The sequence below is a fragment of the Mesoplodon bidens genome, assembly GCF_964165515.1.
Source record: "Mesoplodon bidens genome assembly, chromosome: 2".
NCBI classification, from domain to species: domain Eukaryota; kingdom Metazoa; phylum Chordata; class Mammalia; order Artiodactyla; family Ziphiidae; genus Mesoplodon; species Mesoplodon bidens.
In genome coordinates, this window is record NC_138177.1 from 85,567,259 (window position 1) to 85,586,933 (window position 19,675).

Sequence of the window (19,675 nt, forward strand, 5' to 3'; positions counted from 1 at the left end):
GGCGGAAATCAAGAGTTCATAGGGTTACTCACTCCTTCAAGTAAATAACTGTCGACTCAATTCGCCCTATTCTGGCGTCAGTGACTGAATTTTTCCTAACCTTTCTTCCTTTGCCATTGTTTTCTCTTGCTCTCCTCTAAGTTCTGCATATCCCTTCATATCCCTCTTGAATTGTGGAGCCCAAGACACATGCACTAACTCGAATTTGCACTTGCATGTGCTCGCTCTCTCTCACACACACAGCACAACCACACAATTATACCCTCATATTTACACTTTCTCACTACTAGTAGACATCATACAAGCACCAGAATTTCAGCTGAGGAAAAAGTGAACACAAATAGAATAGTGACCCTCCCCACCCCATCAGAGGATCAGATGGGGAGAAAAAAGCCCAAATCCCAGACTCAAGCACCATGTAAGACTAGAACCAGTTGATTAAGTATCCAGAAAGCTTTTTCACTGTCTCTTGCTTCAAGTAAACAGTGTAAGGCTCAGGTTATTTATGACCCAGGAGATAAAGAAAGAGAATCTGGTCTCAATGCATGTGGTGGTGCAGAACCAGGCAAGAACTAAAGCATCCTAAGCACTTTCTAAATTCCACACATTTCTCTAATCTTCCAGGATAGACTAGGGAGGTCTGATGGAAAACCTGGAATGTACATTCTGAACACATTTACAGAGGGAATGAAGAGACACAGCACATACAGATATGACACAGGCCATGGAACACCAAATTGTTTGACACAAAAGGGGCTTCATTTGGCTTTATTCAGCAGTCCAGCCAGAAGCAGGGTTCTCCAGGGAGTAACAATAGCGGGGGCCCCAAACAGAAGGCAGCAGCCCCTAGTGCTTACCTGGCTAAGGTTGAGTGGCTGTGCTGCGCTGGTCCCCCCACGCTGAGCTCGATATCCTGTGGGGGTGATACAGCATCCAGATGACTGCCCGCTCACTGAAGCCACTGGCTTGGTCTTACTGCTCAGGAGACCTAAGAAAGGGTCAGGCTTTAGTTATGAGCAGACACGGACTCAGTATCACTGAGCTAAACCTCAGATGGCATCATATTAATCAGTCCATGTTTGTATGAGGTTTGTAAGAGTTAAGGTTTCATGTGTATCTTACTTCCTCAATTACATTTACACTAGAAGAACAAAAACTGTATTATCCATTTCTTTTCTGTTTTTCTACAAAGCTCCATAAAGATCTTTAAAAGGTTCACTTCAGTAAATATTATCTAATCTCCAGTAATGTGAAAGGTACTATTAGAAATATAAACACAAGTAAGACACGGTCCCTGCTCTCAAGGAGCCTAGAGTTTATGTAGGAAGGGATTAAACAAGTACAGAAATGACAATGTGAAGCTGAGTAAGATATTGGTAATACTTAGGAACATTTAGGTGTCAAAGGGGTTTAAAGGAAGACAAGATTATATCTTCTTGGGCATTCACTGTCTTCAAATTCTAAGAAACTGCAGAAAGTGCAGCTGAATATAAGCACGATCAATTTTCAAAATTTTGCTTCCTTCTGTGGTCCCACTAGGAAAACTGGAGCATTTATTCAGTGACTTGTGGAGCAACCTATTTTCTTTGGACCCAATAGTGGACAGAGCTCCTAATAATGTTTCTCAGTAGCCTGGCATCAGGAAGTTTTGCCCTCTCTGCAATGGACAGTTGTCTACTTCTCAGGAGGAGAACCACACGTCACCCTCAAACTAGAACACTGTTTATGTCTTCGGCAGTATTATAATTCATGGTAAAACACTAATTTATAAAAGTACGAAGAGATGGCTATATCGATGCCAAAATTTCACAGTCCTCGCCTTTGGTGTATAGAGTTGCCACTGGAAAAGAGCTGCCTAGACAAGGACTACATTTTTCTGGGCCCCCTTGCCTCTAGGTGGGGCCATGTGATGAGTTTTCACTATTTCCGGGGCTAAAGAGGTTAAAAACTGTGTGTGCCTCCTCCATACTTTCCTTCTCCTTCTGACTGGATGCCGAGGATTCCAAGGCTCTGATCCTTAACTCGCTGCCAGGCCTACCAACCAGGAGCACTTGCACTGGGAACTCATATGACTAAGAAATAAATTTCTATCATGTTAAGCCACGAAAACCGGGGCTTGTTACTGCAGTTAGCATTTCATTACCCAATAACTGAACCAGGGAACCTAAAACCAGCATCTCACAAAGCAAAACAGATGGAGGTAATTTGGTTGATAATACAACCCACAAAAGCATCGCTGCTATGCCACTGGGCAAGAAAAGACCTAAAGTACATATTGTTTTCCAAAAAAACTTTTGCAATCACTTTTAATATTATCAGTTCCCGTTCATTTCTGGATTGTCAAATCTGAATCACCTGTGGCAAAAAAACCTGCCTGTTAATTCTCCCTGCCATCTAACAAAAGTCGTATCTACCTTCTCCCATCAACAGTGAGTGTATTACTGTGTCTACAAACTCACTTTTATATTGATCCAAGCAAAATAAACACAGGAAGATAAACTGATGGCCAAAAATAATTTCACATCACAAGGAACTGATTTCTGAACTAGGCAATCTTTAGGAAAAATCTATGCCACTGGTCTGTACCATTGGCAAAAATAGATTATAGCAAAATACTAAAGATACACACATCAAAGGAGCATTCAACTCCAGCTGTGAAGAAACTCACCTGAGGCCTGGGTTGCTACAGTGCAGTCACCAAGCTGAGTTTTCAGTGGAGGTACAATGATGGTGCGGGTGCCAGTGCCATCCCCCACGACTCTGCCGGGACCCTCCGGAAGGGGTCCACTATTGCCCCGGAGAGCACTCAGGGTATCAGTGGAATATGGGCTGCTCAAGGAAGAGTCAGAGTCTGGAGAATCATTGACAGTGACATAACTGATGACATTAGACCGTGCCTTCAGGCCAGAGCTGAGGAGAAGAAAATACATGAAAATTCAACCCCCTTTTAGCAATGTTTCTTTGCTGGTCTCTGGTCTTCCCATAATAAAAATGATGATAATCATAATGCTAGTAATAATAACAACAGTAGCAGCAACAAATTTCTGAGTGCTTATTATGCATCAGGCACTATTCTTACACTCTACACATATCTCACTGAATCCTCACAACACTTCCATGAAGTAGGTACTTTATCCCTGTTTTGCAGATAAGGCAACTGAGGCAGAAGGAGATGGAGATTAAGAAACTTGACCAAGGTCACACAAGTGGTAAGTCGTGAAGACAGGATTCAGATCCAGGACAGAATGACTCCAAAGTACACACCTCTAGCAACTATTCTATGTTGCCGCTTAGCCATTCCCATTCGCAGTTATTTCACCAGTATTCTTCAAACACCACTTTATTTTCATATCACCCTGCTAGACTATAAATGGTTCTTTACTGTATCTAATCAAACTTCTCACTATAGATGTTTCTAAAAAAAGTTTCTTCACAAAATGATCCCTACCTTACTAACTTTACCTTTTCCTTAATTTTTAATAGGCTTGCCTCAGGTCAAAGCAATCCTGCTGGTTATATAATTTTTGTCAGTACTAGGCCCCTTTTCTTCACTGGAAAGTTTACTTTTTTCTTCCCCAAATCAGTTCAATAACCACTTTCAAAACTTAGTTTCAAGTCTATTTACCATTTGTAAATAGCCATTTGTAAATACCATTTGTAAATAGCCCTTTTGAAGTATTTCATTCTAAAGTTACTCTTTCAAGTTCATTTAAACTTCATTTACACATGACTCTGTTAAGTCTCCTAAGTTACTTTCATGCGTGAATCCTTCCTCCTCAGGTAAAAGTAGAGTTATTGCCTCTTCTATATGCCGAACACCAAAAACGCAATGAAGAAGAACACAGAACAATCAAGGCAACTGACTATGTTCACACCAAGAGAGGTGTGTATCACAGTTCTTAAATGTATCCTATCTCTCTTAGTTAACTGCCCAATTAAGGACTTGGATTAAGGTGCTGGGATAAGAGGAAATAATCTGGTACTTAAATTCGTAAGCTGAATGACCATATAGCAGAGGGGGGAAAAGAAGGTAGCCCTACTTAAAGTTCTACCTCTTCCGAAGAGGTCTGTTCAGATTAAAAAATTACACGAATTTCATATAATCTCATATCTACCAACTTGTTCCAATTAATTATTTTTTACGTGCTTCTGTTACAGTATCTGTTTTCAGACTCTAAAGTTCCTTAAAGGCAGGGGATCATGTCTGTAGTATATAATGTGCATTCCAAGCCAGAATAGCCTGACAACGTAATCTATACCTTCCATCTAATGTATCTGAACGACTGATTTAACTGATGGACATGTATAATATTACAGAAAACTTGACAATGCTCAGTTATGGAAACTTGAGTGTTCTGGCTCACTCATCCACGGCCATGCTTCCTAAATACCCCTTTTTAGTCCTTCCTTTCATAGCCAAAATTGAGCCACTTGTGTGAAGCCAACAGACTAAGACCAAGGGCAGGAGCCACAGAGCTAGGGAACCATTCACCTGCCTTACCTATTGGGCTTGTATTTGTTGTCCTCTTCCTCATCAGTGTCACTGCGGATAGTGATGACACTCACAGGAGGGCTGGGAGTATCTGGAATGATGATTGGCTGATGCTGATCTTGTACAGGGACTAGGGAATTATAAGAAGATGTGGTACGGAGGGGGCTGCTCCCAACCAGAGAATAGACTTGAGAAGGCAGAACATCCAGAGAGGACCTGTAGGAAAAGGTCACAAGAAAGATCATTCAGTGCTTGGTCCCCAAAACTAGATATCTTTTCCCCAGAACTCTTTCCAATTTGCTCTTTGATTCCTTCTTACCAAATCATTAAGCCAATACACTTAACTATAAAAGTTCCAATAAAAAATAAACTAACCACTCTAGCCAGGGTTTCCAGGACAAGAACACCAAAATTAGAATATAGATTTTATTTTTGTATGCCCTTTACCCCATGGTTAAATTTCACTCTGTGAAGTGGGCAGAAAAATAAAAGCATCAGCCAAAAGAAGGCTGGATTCAAAGTGGCAGCAGAGAGAGAGGATTAGCATAACCAGAACACCTTTGTATGCATGCCCGAAGGTTAGCTCTTTTCAATTTGGCAGCTTCTTGCTGCCTCATACCAAAAGTGTCTATACTCCAACACTCTAAATGCCAGGCGACATATCTTTCAAATTGGCAGTTTTAACTATCAGCCCTAACAGAGACTTACTTAGAAGAGACTGGAGCAGACTGCTTATTCTTCTTTGAAGGGAGGGAACTGGATTGTTGTTGTCTGACAACATGGGCAACGCCAACATTAAGGGGCTGAGCAGTGGCCAATGTCACATGGTTAGTCAGCAAGGATGGCTGCTGCATAATAGTGCTGTACTGGTTGCCATGAGAGTGGGCATTCCTGTATCATCAGAAAGAGAAGCATGAATGCTGAAAACACTGGGAAGTCAGGACGAAATAGGCACTAAAAGCAATTAAAACAACCAAATAAAGCTGTGTTTTATTATTATAGTTGGGCACCTGGATTATAAGGCTTTAGGGGTTTTCACTGTATGGTTTCTTATTGCATAAGACTTTCTTTAAATCTGAAGTAAATAATTCCTGAACTTAGAACCTACTATTTTCCTGTATTCAAAGTTTTCTTATAACTCTGTCTCCTAGCCTGATATGGATTCTTTTCTTCAAGGATTTCACACAGAGATAAATCTCTCCTTTCCTTTACCGTCTTCCTGTCTCACCAAATCCTCAAGTGGTCCTTCCCTAAGGGATCTGCCCTTGTAAATTCTCCCAGAGAGGAACATAGGGCACTTGCCTCCAGTCTGTGAGCTGCTGGCCACTGCCCATGGCCTCTGGAATCACTGCAGTGGGCTGGACTGAGTTGTGTAGAGCTACCCCAGGCAACTGTTGCCAAGTTGAAGGCAGGAGAATTTGTTGGGTTCCTCCAGGCCAAGCCTGCTGTAAGGAAACAAACACAAAAAGATCCAGACTTGACTCACTCTTGGCTTTTTCTTCTGTTTTTTAGATGAAAGAAAAATTCATATCTTAAAAGAAGTTTCTTGTAGATTGTTAACTTGCAGAGGTTAAAAAAAGAAAGGTCAGAGGGGCTCAAGGTTACAAGTCTTATGAACAGGGAAAAAGAACACGCTGCCTTCTCTTGGCCACCTCCATAACCTGACCACCAGGGTATTAAAGAAAAGAAGATCCCTGTGGTTAAGAGTTTCTATTATACTGCAGAGTAAAGGAGTCTGAAAGTTCAGAAGTAAGCTCTAGTTAAATGCTGGAGTAACATTTTTGCAAAGAGTCTAAAAACATCCCAAGAAAGAGTTAAGACAACTCCCTTGAGATTAAAAATAGGAATTTAAAAATTTGAGTGCCAATCAGATAAAAGACATCAGGTCAATTCAACCCATAAAACAAAGAGGAGAATTGTTCCTTTTTAAAAGGGTAGTACTTGGAAAATGGAGCCAGATGTGGATGACCAAAGGCCAAAATCCTTTGGCAAACAAGCTTAATGCCAGCAAGAGAAAGCTAACTTCATCATTTATAGCCATGTGGTAGCATTTTAAAAAAATGCAATAAGAAAAATATTTAAGAAATAGATGCAGAGAGTACCATATTTTGTTCTTAGTAGTTTCCTAAATATGCATCATTTGTAGAAACATAACTCAACATAAAAACTAATCACTAAAGGAAAATACATTGTTTGTAGTTCTTAACAAGCCATGCCACTTGCAATAAATAGCAACAAATATGTTTTCTGTACTTCTTACGGAAATTGTGGCATTTCCTAGAAAAATAGGAACAGATTTGAAAGTCTGCTTTTTAAACCTGAATTCCACAGTACAATCACCTACAATGCTTGGGTACATATGGTTCTGTTTCTTGAATTCCAAACTGCAAGGCCATCAACACACTGTTTTAAAAATATTTCTGCAAGTAACAGATCCACTTGTTACAAATACCGGTTCCAAACAAGAAGCCTTCAAATCAGAGAAACTGCAAACATGTCTGCTACCATAAGCAGAATTCAAAACAAAACAAAACAAAACAAAACAAAAAATAAGAGAAGTATGTTAAGTCACACCATGCGTCTTTCCATAAGCCAACACCTGCACAAGACAAAGCATGTAGTTTAATACAAAGCAAGAAATAACATTTCAACGTGAGGCAGAAATCTGGCGTTCCAAGCGACGAACTGTTTTGACAGAGGAAGAACAAAAATATGCAAAGCTTAGCAAATGGCTAGTGCAAACTTAAGAGAAGCAGCAAAGGAGAAGTGTCAACTAACATTCCCAACCTCAAAACTATAGGTGTGCAAGTTAAAACCAGTGGCTTGGATCAATCAAGTTGGAAATATATCTGACTCCCTCACACTCAGGGCTTATGCTTATGATGTAATTAATTTGGTGGTGACAAAGACCCTTAAATTGAAAACCAAAGAAATTCCAGCAACTAAAGTATGTATTCTGAAAGTGTTTTTCACTCACACGAGTCCTTGAGAAACAACAAGAGAAATTTAAAGCCACTCTGAAAGATGGAGAAATATCAGGGGTCAACAGTATCAATTAGGTTTTTGAATGCTTATCTAATTTTAAATTTTAAATGATAAAATGCCACATGTCAAATAAATAATTCTAACTCCCCCAAGTAAACCAAACACATCCAAAAATCACTATTAAGGTTACAAATGCTGAAATATACCTCAAAGTCCTATTTGTTTGTTTTCCTATCTCTAAAACCCACACTATATTTGCTGCTATATTTAATAAATTTTCCCCATGACTTTTGATAACAAAGATATTCTTGCATAAAGTTTTTCAGTCATATTCTCATCTTTGTATAAAGACCTATTTGTAAAATAATTAATTTCTCCAAAACCCCTATAAACGAGTTCACCTTTGATTTCAACCAACAAATGAAATATGATCTAAAAAGGCTCTAAAGGGAAGATGTTTAAATGGAAGATATTAGCTGCCACTGATCATGAGTAGCAAAGAGTTATCTTCATGTGTTCATAGAGGGAAAGTTACAGTCAACTAATAAAGAAATAAAGTAAGAGCATCTTAAACATTTCTACATACACAAAAGTTTTAGAAGCTTAAAGCAGTCAATAAAGAAGGAAGCTAACTTGCCAAGGAGTTCCAATTCTGGCCATCCGGTACCTGTAGCAGAGCCAAACTAAAGGCCATTTCCTTTATTCTCAAGGTTCAGAGGGTAAAGGATAGGGCAGAGAAACAGATAACAGTGTTGAAGCTCTTCTGAGGCTACGCCAAGAGCTTTTATCACACTAGGCTGGCAAAGAAGAATCAAGGGGTCTGACCCCTTTCAGAGCCACACTGAACATCAGAGTCAAACAGTGCTTCAGCAAATGTTGGGGAGGAAAACAATGAGACATTAAAGATGTAGCAAGAACACAGCCACAAGATGGCACATGCTTCCATGCCCTCTGCAAAGACTAAGTTAAAAAAATTTTTTTTGAAAAATGAGAAAACCAGAAGAAAACAGAACAAAAACAAACAGGAAAAAGTAAAAAAAAGAAAGAAACCAAAGAAACTCCGTTAGTAACACAATCAAGTGAGGGGAATTACCAGTACAGCGGCAGTCTGTTCAACCAGCGCCGGCCGGCCGGCTGCGCAGCTCAGAGTAAAGGGCACCGCATACTGCGGTGTGATGGTGGCTACTTGAGGGTGGAGAGTTGCTACCATTAGTGGTGTACAGCTTCCCTGAAATGTAGATTAGGCAGGTGAGTGAAACAAACATGGAGGCAGGTTATCTGGATTCAGAAGAGTTTTCATTTCCCCCAAGTTATTACCAACAATAAGCAGTAATTTCATATCACTTAAAATGCATGTACCAAACACAACTTTCCCCTTCAACTCCGCACAGCATTGGACCACTAGGTCAAATGTCAATGGCCTAAAGCAAAAAAGTATGGGAATCCTTCTTGGGCTGGATTCAGAGGATCAGTTCTAAAAAACTCAGTTAACAAAGGCATGTATTAAGAATTCTTCCTCTTCCTACTCACAAAATCAGGGTTTTGGATTTCAGATTTGCGATGTGTTATGGGCCACAAACATTTATACACAGAATTAAAAATATAGTGTTTGTTGCTTATATGAATATTTCATGAGTTTCTTGACCATCTTAGCTGCATTTTGCATGGCAGGGATAATGTTTTAAACCTTTCTACAGCCTAGTTAAACACAAGGAATGAAGGAATGTAATACTCGAAGAGGCATCCTGATATAATCCAGCCTCTCAACTGTGATAAAATTCTCAAAGCGTGAGTAATGGGGACACTAAGAGAGCAAAAGGGGAACCTTTTACTCTTAGAATCAAAGTGTTGTTACATGTGTCCTATACCTTTAAGAACATCAAGATAAAAAAATAACTTCATCCCACAAAATTAAATTTACTCAGTAGACAACTTCTCAAAGTCTGGATATTTATGTCTCCAAGTCTAAGGAAGTCACTGGCAGAGTTGCAATAGTGTTAGGAATGAGTATGTCATTCCATTATAGATGTTTCATTTTAAGTCCACTGAATCGTGACCAAGAAAGATCTTACAGTCAAAGCAAATACCATTTCCTAGGACAAAATATCTGATTCTCAACAGTGCTTCAGAGAACTTCAGCACTATTGAGTATCCAAGCTGCTCTGTCTTTTACCTGTGTAAGAACTCCCGACTGTATCTGTAGTGGCTGAGCAGCTGGTGCCTGGGGTACAATTGGCACAGCATTATCCATCCTTACAGGGAATCCAGAATGCTTTGTTGTTGCTTGTAGTCCAGCTGTAAAAAGTAACATCACAGTTATGTTGCTTTGCTAGGTCTGGGAGTACTGCTTGTTTGGGGGTTTCTGGGTTTGTTTTTAGCCTTTCAGTTCGAAAAATCTACCACCCAGGTTTTAGTTCTAGACACTTAAGACAAAGGAGTTTCACCGAAGTCTGGCAAGTTAAGGAAAGGGAGACTTGATTCCCTTCAGGTTGGATTAATGGAAAGATGCCTGACAGAGGGAGGGCTGGCTTCAGGAAATTCAAAATTTTTTTTTTTATCCAACAAAGCTTAAAACACAACACTCATCCCACTTCCATTAACAGCAGAGGTAAAAACAAACAAACAAAAAACCTTCACTTAGTAAGTTATGTTCAGCTTTTAATCCTAGAGGGAAAAAAACTTAAGCATTTAAAAAGTGTAATCTATTAAAAGCAAAGACTTTATAACTTCTGGTTAATTAGATAAGAAACATTATGAAAAGCTCAATAATTTATTATCTTAGCTACGCTTTTATTTAGAATATTTTAAGGGGATGTTTTTACCCAACTCCTCAAAAATATATAACCTAGTTCACAATTCAGTCATATATTTTATCTTTAACCAGTATGTGAACTGAAGGAATTATGCCTAGGACAAAAATATTTTAAAAGTAGACATTGTGGTTTACAGAAACACTTTTTTGTACTTATTTTAGAAATCTGCTCTCGTCACTGACAGCTTTCTAAAGCTCTTCTCTAGCTAATGGAAAGCTAGGAAAATTAAGAAATTTTGCTGCCTTTAGAACAGTGACCATGTCTCTTTATCATTTTATTCATTATCCTCTGGGCACAAATGTTGAATAAATGTTTAGTGCAATCAGGAGTATCTCATTCTGGGGAAAAGAGGGGATCAAGATAGTTCTCCCTTCTGCCAAGACTTGAGAAGAGAACCTTCAAAACTTTCTTTTAAACCTACCCTATCAAAGCTTTCAACGTAAAGAATTTAAGTTTCTATAATGCCTCTGATTCACTGATGCTTGCGTTTTGTTAAGTGAGGATACAGCCATTTTAATTAGAATATTCCTTCAGTGACAATTTCTAGGCTATCACCAACTAATTTCTCTGAATATTACTATGGAGGTATCAAATGAGCATAACTCATAAACTCTAATATTGTTGTTTTCAGCAAGTTAAGTCTTCCAAGTTTGCATTTCAGTAATTTAATTTAGTAACTAATTGTCACATAGGAAAACATAATCCAGAAATGTACAAAGTAAAAGAGACTAGTAAAATCAGAATTACAACACTCTAATAATAACTTTTTTAAAAGTGCTACTTACATCAAATAAAAGGAAACAAATCCAGGTATCCAGATCGAAAAAAAAAAAATTGCCAGCCATTCTTCCTAAGGCAATGCTACCTAATCAGAAAGCTAAGTAACATCAAGGATTCTTGTCTATATTTCCATGGCTAACTACAAGACAACATTATTGCAATAGCCTCCTATGGCAAAATTTAGGAAGAAATGTTCACTATAGAAGCTCATCTTTGTGTCCCAGGGTGATGAAATAGAAGAGGACAAAATTACAGAATTATAGTTTCCACTGAGCAAAATGTCTATCTATTTTGGTCAACTGGAATACTATAGAAAGTAGTATTTATATACTGACCCACAAATGTGACTCTAAATAAGTATTAGATTGCTATAGTAATTTAGGCTAAGCCACAGCAGTCAAGCTAGTTTAAAACTAGCTTTTTCAGGGAACCCCAAGTGGAAACAAAGAATTAACAAAAGGCAACACTTTGGGAAGGTTCTCCCTGAACCCTGAACTAAAAGGATTAAAGTTTTGTTTTTATTTGTTTTGTTTTTTGTTTTTGTTGAACATAGCCCTTTAAATAAAAAAAAAAAAAACTATGAAAGTATGGCAAGAAGAGTAAAGCTGTCAAATGGATGAGGGTCTATTCTCCTCTAAGTGTAGGCATCTTGTGAAAGAGCAGATGGTAAAAGAAAAGTAGGCAACCTGGTACAGAGGCCTGCTGGGCAGAAACCAGCATATGGCTATGGTTGGCAAATGAACCGACAACTCCCTACAGCTCTTTGAGTTTAGACACTGAAAGGCAGTACAGAGTATAACACTTCAAGATGTATAAGCTATGGGCCCACTGCCTGGGTTCAAATCATGGCCCTGCCTCTGACTAGGCATAAAAACTGGGCAAATGAGGGAATCACGATCAGTTTTCTCACCTATAAATTGGGCATAATGACATTATCCACTTCCCAGGGTTGTTTGTGAGTATGAATACATGCATGTAAAAGCACTTAGAACATTTTCTGGCATGTAGTAAGTAATACATATCAGTTTTCCTACTGTCATCACTTTAATTTTAAAACTCCCTTTCATTTGTAAATTTTAAAATTTGCTCTATCTAGCTCCTCAGGTTATTTAGACTTCCCAAATAGGAAAAAAATGTCCAAAGCTTATACTTACCTAATTATACCAAAAGGGGTTAAACCACTTTTCCCCTCTACCTCTTCTCCTTACATTTTGTTTTGTTAAAGGAACTAAAAGTTCTTCTGCCTCATCTCTTAAATATCATCTGAGAAGAAGCAGAAAACTTCAGTCGCACATCTGAAAACTGTTCCAATGAAACTCACTTTGGGAAAAGTGAAGGGGAGAGGGGTGGCTATTTGCTAAGTTCAGTAGAAGAATCACTCAACATATGACAACCCAAAGTATAGAATTTACTATTATGAAGCATACGCAAAAAATAACTGGGTATATTAGGCTAAATTTGCATTTACGGGTTTTGAATCTGCTCCTCCGCTCTCCCTGTGGTTTCTCCCTAATTTACATTGCTATCGCTCTCCTGTCCTCCCGGTAATCTCTCAGTCTCCCCTAGCCCCTCTTTTCCTTCTGCTTGCTCTGACTCTGCCAGAAACCACACAAACAAGAGTCACAGTCAATAAGTAACTGAAGTAAAAAGATAAAAATGCTAACTGCTTCTACGTGAACTGCTATGAGAAGCCTGAATCCTGGTGTATTCCCAGAGGGCATGACATTGACTTTCTACTGGGAAAGTCAAGATGTCATCAGAATATATCCTTAAAATAATTTATTTAACCTTTTAAGTAGCTCACCAGATCAATAAACACGGAACAACAATGAGAAAATGAGGAAGGATGGAAATGTAAAAATTAAAATCTTATTGCAACACATCAGGTGAGAGCCCCCTTCTTCAGCTATTCTGTTCCTCTACTGATAGGAGTTTGCAGGAACAATATAATTCATAAGCTGAAGCAGATAATGTTAATGCCTTACCCACACAAATACCTCAGCTTGTAGAATTTTTCAGTTCAATAATGATCTTCTGAATGTAACTTAAGAGGTTTCTACATTCTTAAACATGATTTTTACATTTTTTAATAAAATTACCTTTTATTTGGAATACTAATTTTATTTTATAATGGAATGATACAGGGAATAAGATTCAATATATAGCAGTTCTGTTTCCAAAAAGTTTTTTCAAGATGTATATACTCTGCACATTGAGAGATACGTGTTTATGCTAGATATAGGACATCAGTACAAGGTCTCAATGGGCAAGAAAACTGGTTATCAGGCAGTTCAAATAAGGAAACATTAATTGAATGCCTACGTGTCAGATAGTATCATAATTAGACAAATAACCAATGTAAAAAAGATCAACCTACTTCAGTTATCTTCATAATCAAAGACTGAGTTTAAACTTGTCAAAGATCAAAACTAAACAACTAGATACTTACTTAGGATCTGCCTAAAGCAGGTAGGTCTGATATATACCATATGATATAGGAGTTTCCCCACTTACTTTGAAAAGCAGGTGGACATACTATAAATGTTTGTTGGAATGGATCTGTCTGAGTGCAAATCTGGGTGGTTCCAGGCTGCAAGGAAACACCCTGCTGGGCAACTCCAGGAACTGGTGCTGCAGATGATGGGTACAAAGCCGACTGGTAGTTTAGCAGTGAGACATCTGAATTAGCCAGAGAAAGAGTAGCAGCTGCTGCAGTAGAACTGGAAGCTAGAACACTGGCCTAAAAACAAAAGGATATTGGTATAAACATTTTTACATACATAGATTCTATCCAGAAAAACTAAGAATGAAGTTTTAAAATGTAATGTTAACTGTCTTTGAAATAACTCTCTGCTTAAGAAATTCTTCCTATCTCTTAAATTTAAGGTAGATTATAAAGCTGAAAAACAAAGAATAAAAAAACAGTCCTGCTCTGGTTGAGGCTATATAAATAAACCCCTACCTCTTCTTTCTTTGCAAAAAGTTACTGGATGTGAGATCCCACCAAATCTCATATGATCTTCCATTTAGAAAGTAGACCTAGCTAAGAAATTAGGAAACTTACATCTTCAGAAACAAACTTAAATATAAATATCACTGTTCGGCAAACAAATGCAAAACCACTCTTAAAGTTAATTATTGGAATTCATAGAAACAAAGAGTAGATCAGTAGTTGGTGGGGCAGGGTAGGAGATGGCTGGGGAGGTGGTCAAAGGGTACAAACTTCCAGTTATCAGATGAGTAAGTTCTGAGGACCTAATATACAGCATAGAAAAAAATGATTGGGAACACCTTTCGATACATGTAATGAGAGCTATCTAACAAAAGGAGAGTCATTTGGCTGAAGTCAGTACAATCAACAGCAGTAAGTAGTATAGGAGCCAGGTTCCACTTATTTGGCTATGCTAAGACTATGAGGGCATGGATTAGGCCTTTGTATTTAATTTTTGTCAGCACATGATGTGTAGGTATTATCAATCTGAAAATTCTTACGAAGCAACAAGACCACCAAAGCAAAGACTGGTTTCTTTACCTCACCCTGTACTTTTACTAGTTTTTATCCCACTTAGGTCTGAGTTTCCAAAATCATTTACTGAATACCTGATTGTGCACTGTATTGAGTTGGTTGCTGAAGCTCATGGTTAGATTTGTGCTTGTATTTGGGGCAACATGCGTGGTGAAGGGACTCTTGATCTGACTCACTGTATCATACATGTGAACCCTCCGTTTGCAGATCTCCATGTTCTGAAAACAAGACTTAACACTGAAAAAAGAGATTAAAAATTCAATTAAATAAATGCCGAGATTTAAACAGATAGCAAATAACTCAAGATAAATACAGATCAATGGTTTTTTACCCCTGAGTACTTTCAGAGAAAATGAACCAAGAGTTTTTATAACCATAAAAAGGAAAAATACACATCTAATTTTTAATCTCATGATTTTTCAATGAGAAGGAAAAGCATCAGTAAGCCAAATATGCAAGTATCAAAGCCACTACTCTTGTGATACTTCCATTTAGCTGTAAGATGGTAACTCAACAGAAAACCAGATCATGGCAAAATGCCCCAGACCATACTATACTCACTGATTGCTATGTGGAAAATCCAGAAGGTGAGTCATTGTCACAAACTGATGGTTAAGAGTTTTCAGAGGAGTAATTCTCTTATCCGCATCAATTGTTAGCATTTTTTTTAACAGATCAATGTATTCTCTTCGATCTGCCTTCTCTGCCAACATATCTGTTCCCTCTAAGTCTGTGGACATGTTCACCTTACAAGGAAAATTTAGAAATATTATACTTCATCACTCAACCTTTAATGCAGACATTTTACATGTGCGCTATGTATACATATTTATATATATAATATTCATATGTATTATATGTGTGTGTGTATGTGTGTGTGTGTGTGTGTGTGTATATATATATATATAGCTCAAGAGAAAAACCTGAGGAAATTTTTTCACAAATGGAAGCTCTTCTTATACTGTCTAATTAAAACCTTCAATTTGGTACAGTCTGTTGGTAGAATAAAGCTGAATAAGCTCTTTTCTTTCAAAATCCAGATCAAAGAAGTTAAGTAAAAATGATTGTTATTACTTAAATATAGTTTCTATTGCTGAAAAGATTAAATGACATAGTATGTGTTTAAACAGAGTTTGGAACAAAAGCACTAAATAAATGTTAGCTCTTATGTAAGTATTTATTTAGTAGAAAAAATGGACAAGAAAGGAACCTTCGTAACTAATATTTCAAAATCCTGACACGCAAAAGACTAGTTAAGCAAAAGCAAAGGAGAAATATATAATTCTAAAAATATCCTTTGCTAGGATTCAAACATTCTTTTAATATGTGGAAGAATATTAATGTATTTATGTAAAAAATGAAAACATATATTAGACGATAACAAATTGAATCTATTTTAATATAACCAATGGAACTGTATCTCTGATTAAAGAGATACATAAATGTCTGGCTTTCTGAAACATTCCATACTTACCTGAGCCATATCATCTAAACAATTAAAAATGTACTTTCGAGCTTCTTTTGATTTGATCCCAGTCTCCAATTCATGTTCTTCAGGTGTCTACAAAATACAGATTTAAAAAAAATTCCATCTGTATGTTTTCACCTTTTATTCTAAATTAAAGTCAGAATACAGAGATACAAGTGTTGTCACCTTGCCAACCAGAGATCACAAACGTGAAAGTAATATACAACAAGAAAATCTTCTGGTAGAGAGATGGGACCTTGATACCTGGCCACCCTTTCAACAATGATAAAATAATTGTGCAAGCAACGATGTAGCACAGTTCCTGAAGAATGTCAATTAAGAAGAGACATTACCATTTTTCTTTAAAAGCTACTTTCAAATGAAACAATATTTCAAATACTAACTATTCAATAGGCTCAGAGACAGAGTCACTGGGTTAATCAAATTACTCAGACATCTATTTGTTTTAAGAAAATATGTAAGGTCTTAATATGGGCAGTTATAAAATTGTGTTGTTTTGTCATATTTATTGAGAATTCTCTAAAAAACAGCCACTACTAAATTACTCTAGTTCTTCCTATCAATTAATGATAAGCACTACTCTCCATAACCCCTTCTTAGCTGCTGATTCAAATATATAAAGTAACCTCAGCCAATTGAACTGGCATTTAATGTTTTGTTTTTTTAACTAAGGAGAAGGCCATACGGGTACAATGATATAATTTCTCAAAGTATTTGCTCCTGCAAACGAACATTCCCACTGTCCCCCCCTTTGCCCCCCTCCACCTCAAGAATTTAATAACTAAACTTTGAATTCAAATTGGAATTAAGGAGTACAGGAATGAATAGTATAGTATAGCAAGGGAGCCAGACCTTAAGCCTCCACAGTGGGTACCCCAAATTAGGATCTCTGTTGAAAAACCTGGTTGTTTTTGTTCCGGCACTGAGAAGATATTCAGCTGGCAGGCCTTGTGTTTGTGAAATGTAACGAATCTGAAATGTCAAAACCATCAAAACATTGATTGGAGTGAAAAGATAAATTATTAAAAACTTTTACACTAAAATATTATAAATATTAGCTCTAGTCAAAAAAAAAGAAAGGTAATGCAAAGAAATTAACTATTTGATCAATACAAATGAAATTTATCTGTAGATAAATATATATGCTAACCCACTCACAGATAATTCCCAAATATTTATTCAGTAACTTCCTTGTTGCTATACCTGTTATTTACAAGGAAAACTCAGTTTTGAAAATTCTGTGTGACCTTTTTTGTTTTTTTGTAGATTTCTGATACAGAGTTCAAAAAACTTTAAGAGATTTCTAGGACAGAATAGTTTCCAACAAACTATTTCATGGATTACCAAGGTTTTGTTTGTTTGTTGAATCATTATCAAATTTAAGAGATTAGGAAAAAATTTCCATAAACCTCTTCCTTCCTTGGCTACTCTAGCTCTTGTCAATTGTCCCCACTCTAAATTGCTCATACCATAAAATTAAACAATTTAGTTTCTCTATCCCCACATCAATAAAGGTCAGGTACTATGTTCACTCATTCAATTTTTATTTTTATTTTTAGTTGCATTAGGTCTTCATTGCTGTACATGGGCTTTCTCTAGTTGTGGTGAGCAGGGGCTACTCTTTGCTGCGGTGCACGGGCTTCTCATTGCGGTGGTTTCTCTTGTTGTGGAGCACAGGCTCTAGGCGCACAGACTTCACTAGCTGTAGCACGCAGGCTCAGTAGTTGTGGCTCGCGGGCTTAGTTTCTCCGTGGCCTAGAGAAATGTGGGACCGTCCCGGACCAGGGGTCGAACCCATGTCCCCTGTATTGGCAGGCGATTCTTAACCACTGTGCCACCAGGGAAGTCCCCATTCAATATTTATTGAACACCTACTTTGAACTAGACCAGCAGTTCTCAAAGTGTGGTCTGGGGAACACTGAGGGGCCCCCAAGATCCTTTTAGGGAGTCTATGAAATATAAACTATTTTCATAATAATACTAAGAAGTTATTTACCTTTTTCATTTCTTTCTCATGGGTATAGAGATTTCCAGAGGTGATGTGTGATGATGTCATTGCTCTGATAGCTAATGAGACATGTGCCTGTATATTCTTGTGTTTTAAATGTTTCCCAGTTTTGGGACTTCCCTGATGGCACAGTGGATAATACTCTGTGCTCCCAATGCAGGGGCCTCAGGTTTGACCCCTGGTCAGGGAACTAGATCCCACATGCATGCCACAACTCAAGAGTTTGCATACCACAACTAAGGAGCCCACCTCCCGCAACTAAGGAGCCTGTGTGCCACAACTAAGGAGCCCACCTGCTGCAACTAAGACCCAGTACAACCAAATAAAATAAATATTAAAAAAAATAAAAATAAAAGTTTCCCAGTTTTATTGTTCACATTTCTGTTTGCTTTCACAATTCTCCCTATCCAAAAAAGCAATCTGCTTCTTTTTTGACCTACTGAAAGTAAAACAAGAGGTAATTTTTTAACCATCCCCCCTCCACATAAGAATGGCTATATTTAATGATGAAATTAGAAACTTTTAAGCAAGGAAATCTTACTTCTCACCTCTCCTCCCCCAAAATTTCAGTTTTAATTTCTAATGCAATATATATTAATAGATATAAGCTATATAAACAGGGCTCTTTGGGGTCCTCAACAATTTTTTAAGAGTGTAAAGCAGAGGTCAGCAAACTATGGCCTACAGGCCAAATCTGGCCGGCCATCACAAGACAATTTTAGAAAACAGCAGGCTATTACTCTGAATCTGTGAGAGGTACCTAACTGGAAGCCAAAATACAGCATTGGAAAAATAGAAAAAAGAATTAATGTGGATGAGAACATTTTAAATGTGAACTTCTTTTCCATACAAAAAGGGTGAAACATTTAAAATCCAGGATAAAATCTGTACAATGAAATACTATGCAGACATTTTAAATGATAGGGTAAAAGTATATTTACCGACATTGTAAAGAAAGATATTTCATAATATACTAAGTGAAAAAGCATATTACAAATTAAATATGACCTCACTTAAAAAAATTACACTTCACTGATTATAAGAGGCACATTTTTTCACATTAACATCTTTGAAATTAGGATATGTCTTAAAACTGATAGCCATGATAAATCATGGTTTAATTGGAAGCATTCTTTCTTAGAGGTAGAGAAAAGTAGTGCATCTCTCAATGAACGGTGTCTTAGATTTGATGAAACACAGTATATGTATTCCTCTATGTCCGTAAGTTTATATATGAAACATAACTATATGTAGCACATATTCATTCATTCTTTCAGTAAGTACTTATTGAGCCAGGCAGTGGTGATTGTTAAAATAGACATGGTTCTTGCTTTCATAGACCTTGCAGTCAAGTGAGGGAAACAGACACTGAATGCATAATTCAAACTGAATTGGCATCCTGAAGAAAATAAACAGGCTTCTTAAAAATACATAACAAAGGAACCTGACCTAGACTGGGGACTGGTGAGGAAAACATCCTTGAAGAAGTGACACGTTAGCTAATAAATGAGTAGGGACTGACTAAACAAAATGAATGGGTGGTAGAAAAGCATTCCAGACTAAGAGAACAGTATATGTGAGG

The 19,675-nt window shown here is 37.4% G+C and overlaps 1 protein-coding gene across 1 annotated transcript in view; it reads right to left on the bottom strand.

Moving 5' to 3' along the window:
• Nucleotides 1-19,675, bottom strand: part of HIPK1 (homeodomain interacting protein kinase 1) — a 50,116-nt gene that overhangs the window by 5,036 nt on the left and 25,405 nt on the right. The window contains exons 4-15 of the mRNA XM_081222660.1: nt 16,938-17,057; nt 16,071-16,157; nt 15,158-15,342; nt 14,671-14,833; nt 13,585-13,810; nt 9,651-9,772; nt 8,571-8,705; nt 5,795-5,937; nt 5,201-5,383; nt 4,502-4,708; nt 2,669-2,910; nt 858-988 (exon numbers count right to left, since the gene is read on the bottom strand). Of these exons, the coding sequence (XP_081078786.1) occupies nt 858-988; nt 2,669-2,910; nt 4,502-4,708; nt 5,201-5,383; nt 5,795-5,937; nt 8,571-8,705; nt 9,651-9,772; nt 13,585-13,810; nt 14,671-14,833; nt 15,158-15,342; nt 16,071-16,157; nt 16,938-17,057 (1,944 nt within the window). The remainder of the gene's footprint in view (nt 1-857; nt 989-2,668; nt 2,911-4,501; nt 4,709-5,200; nt 5,384-5,794; nt 5,938-8,570; nt 8,706-9,650; nt 9,773-13,584; nt 13,811-14,670; nt 14,834-15,157; nt 15,343-16,070; nt 16,158-16,937; nt 17,058-19,675) is intronic.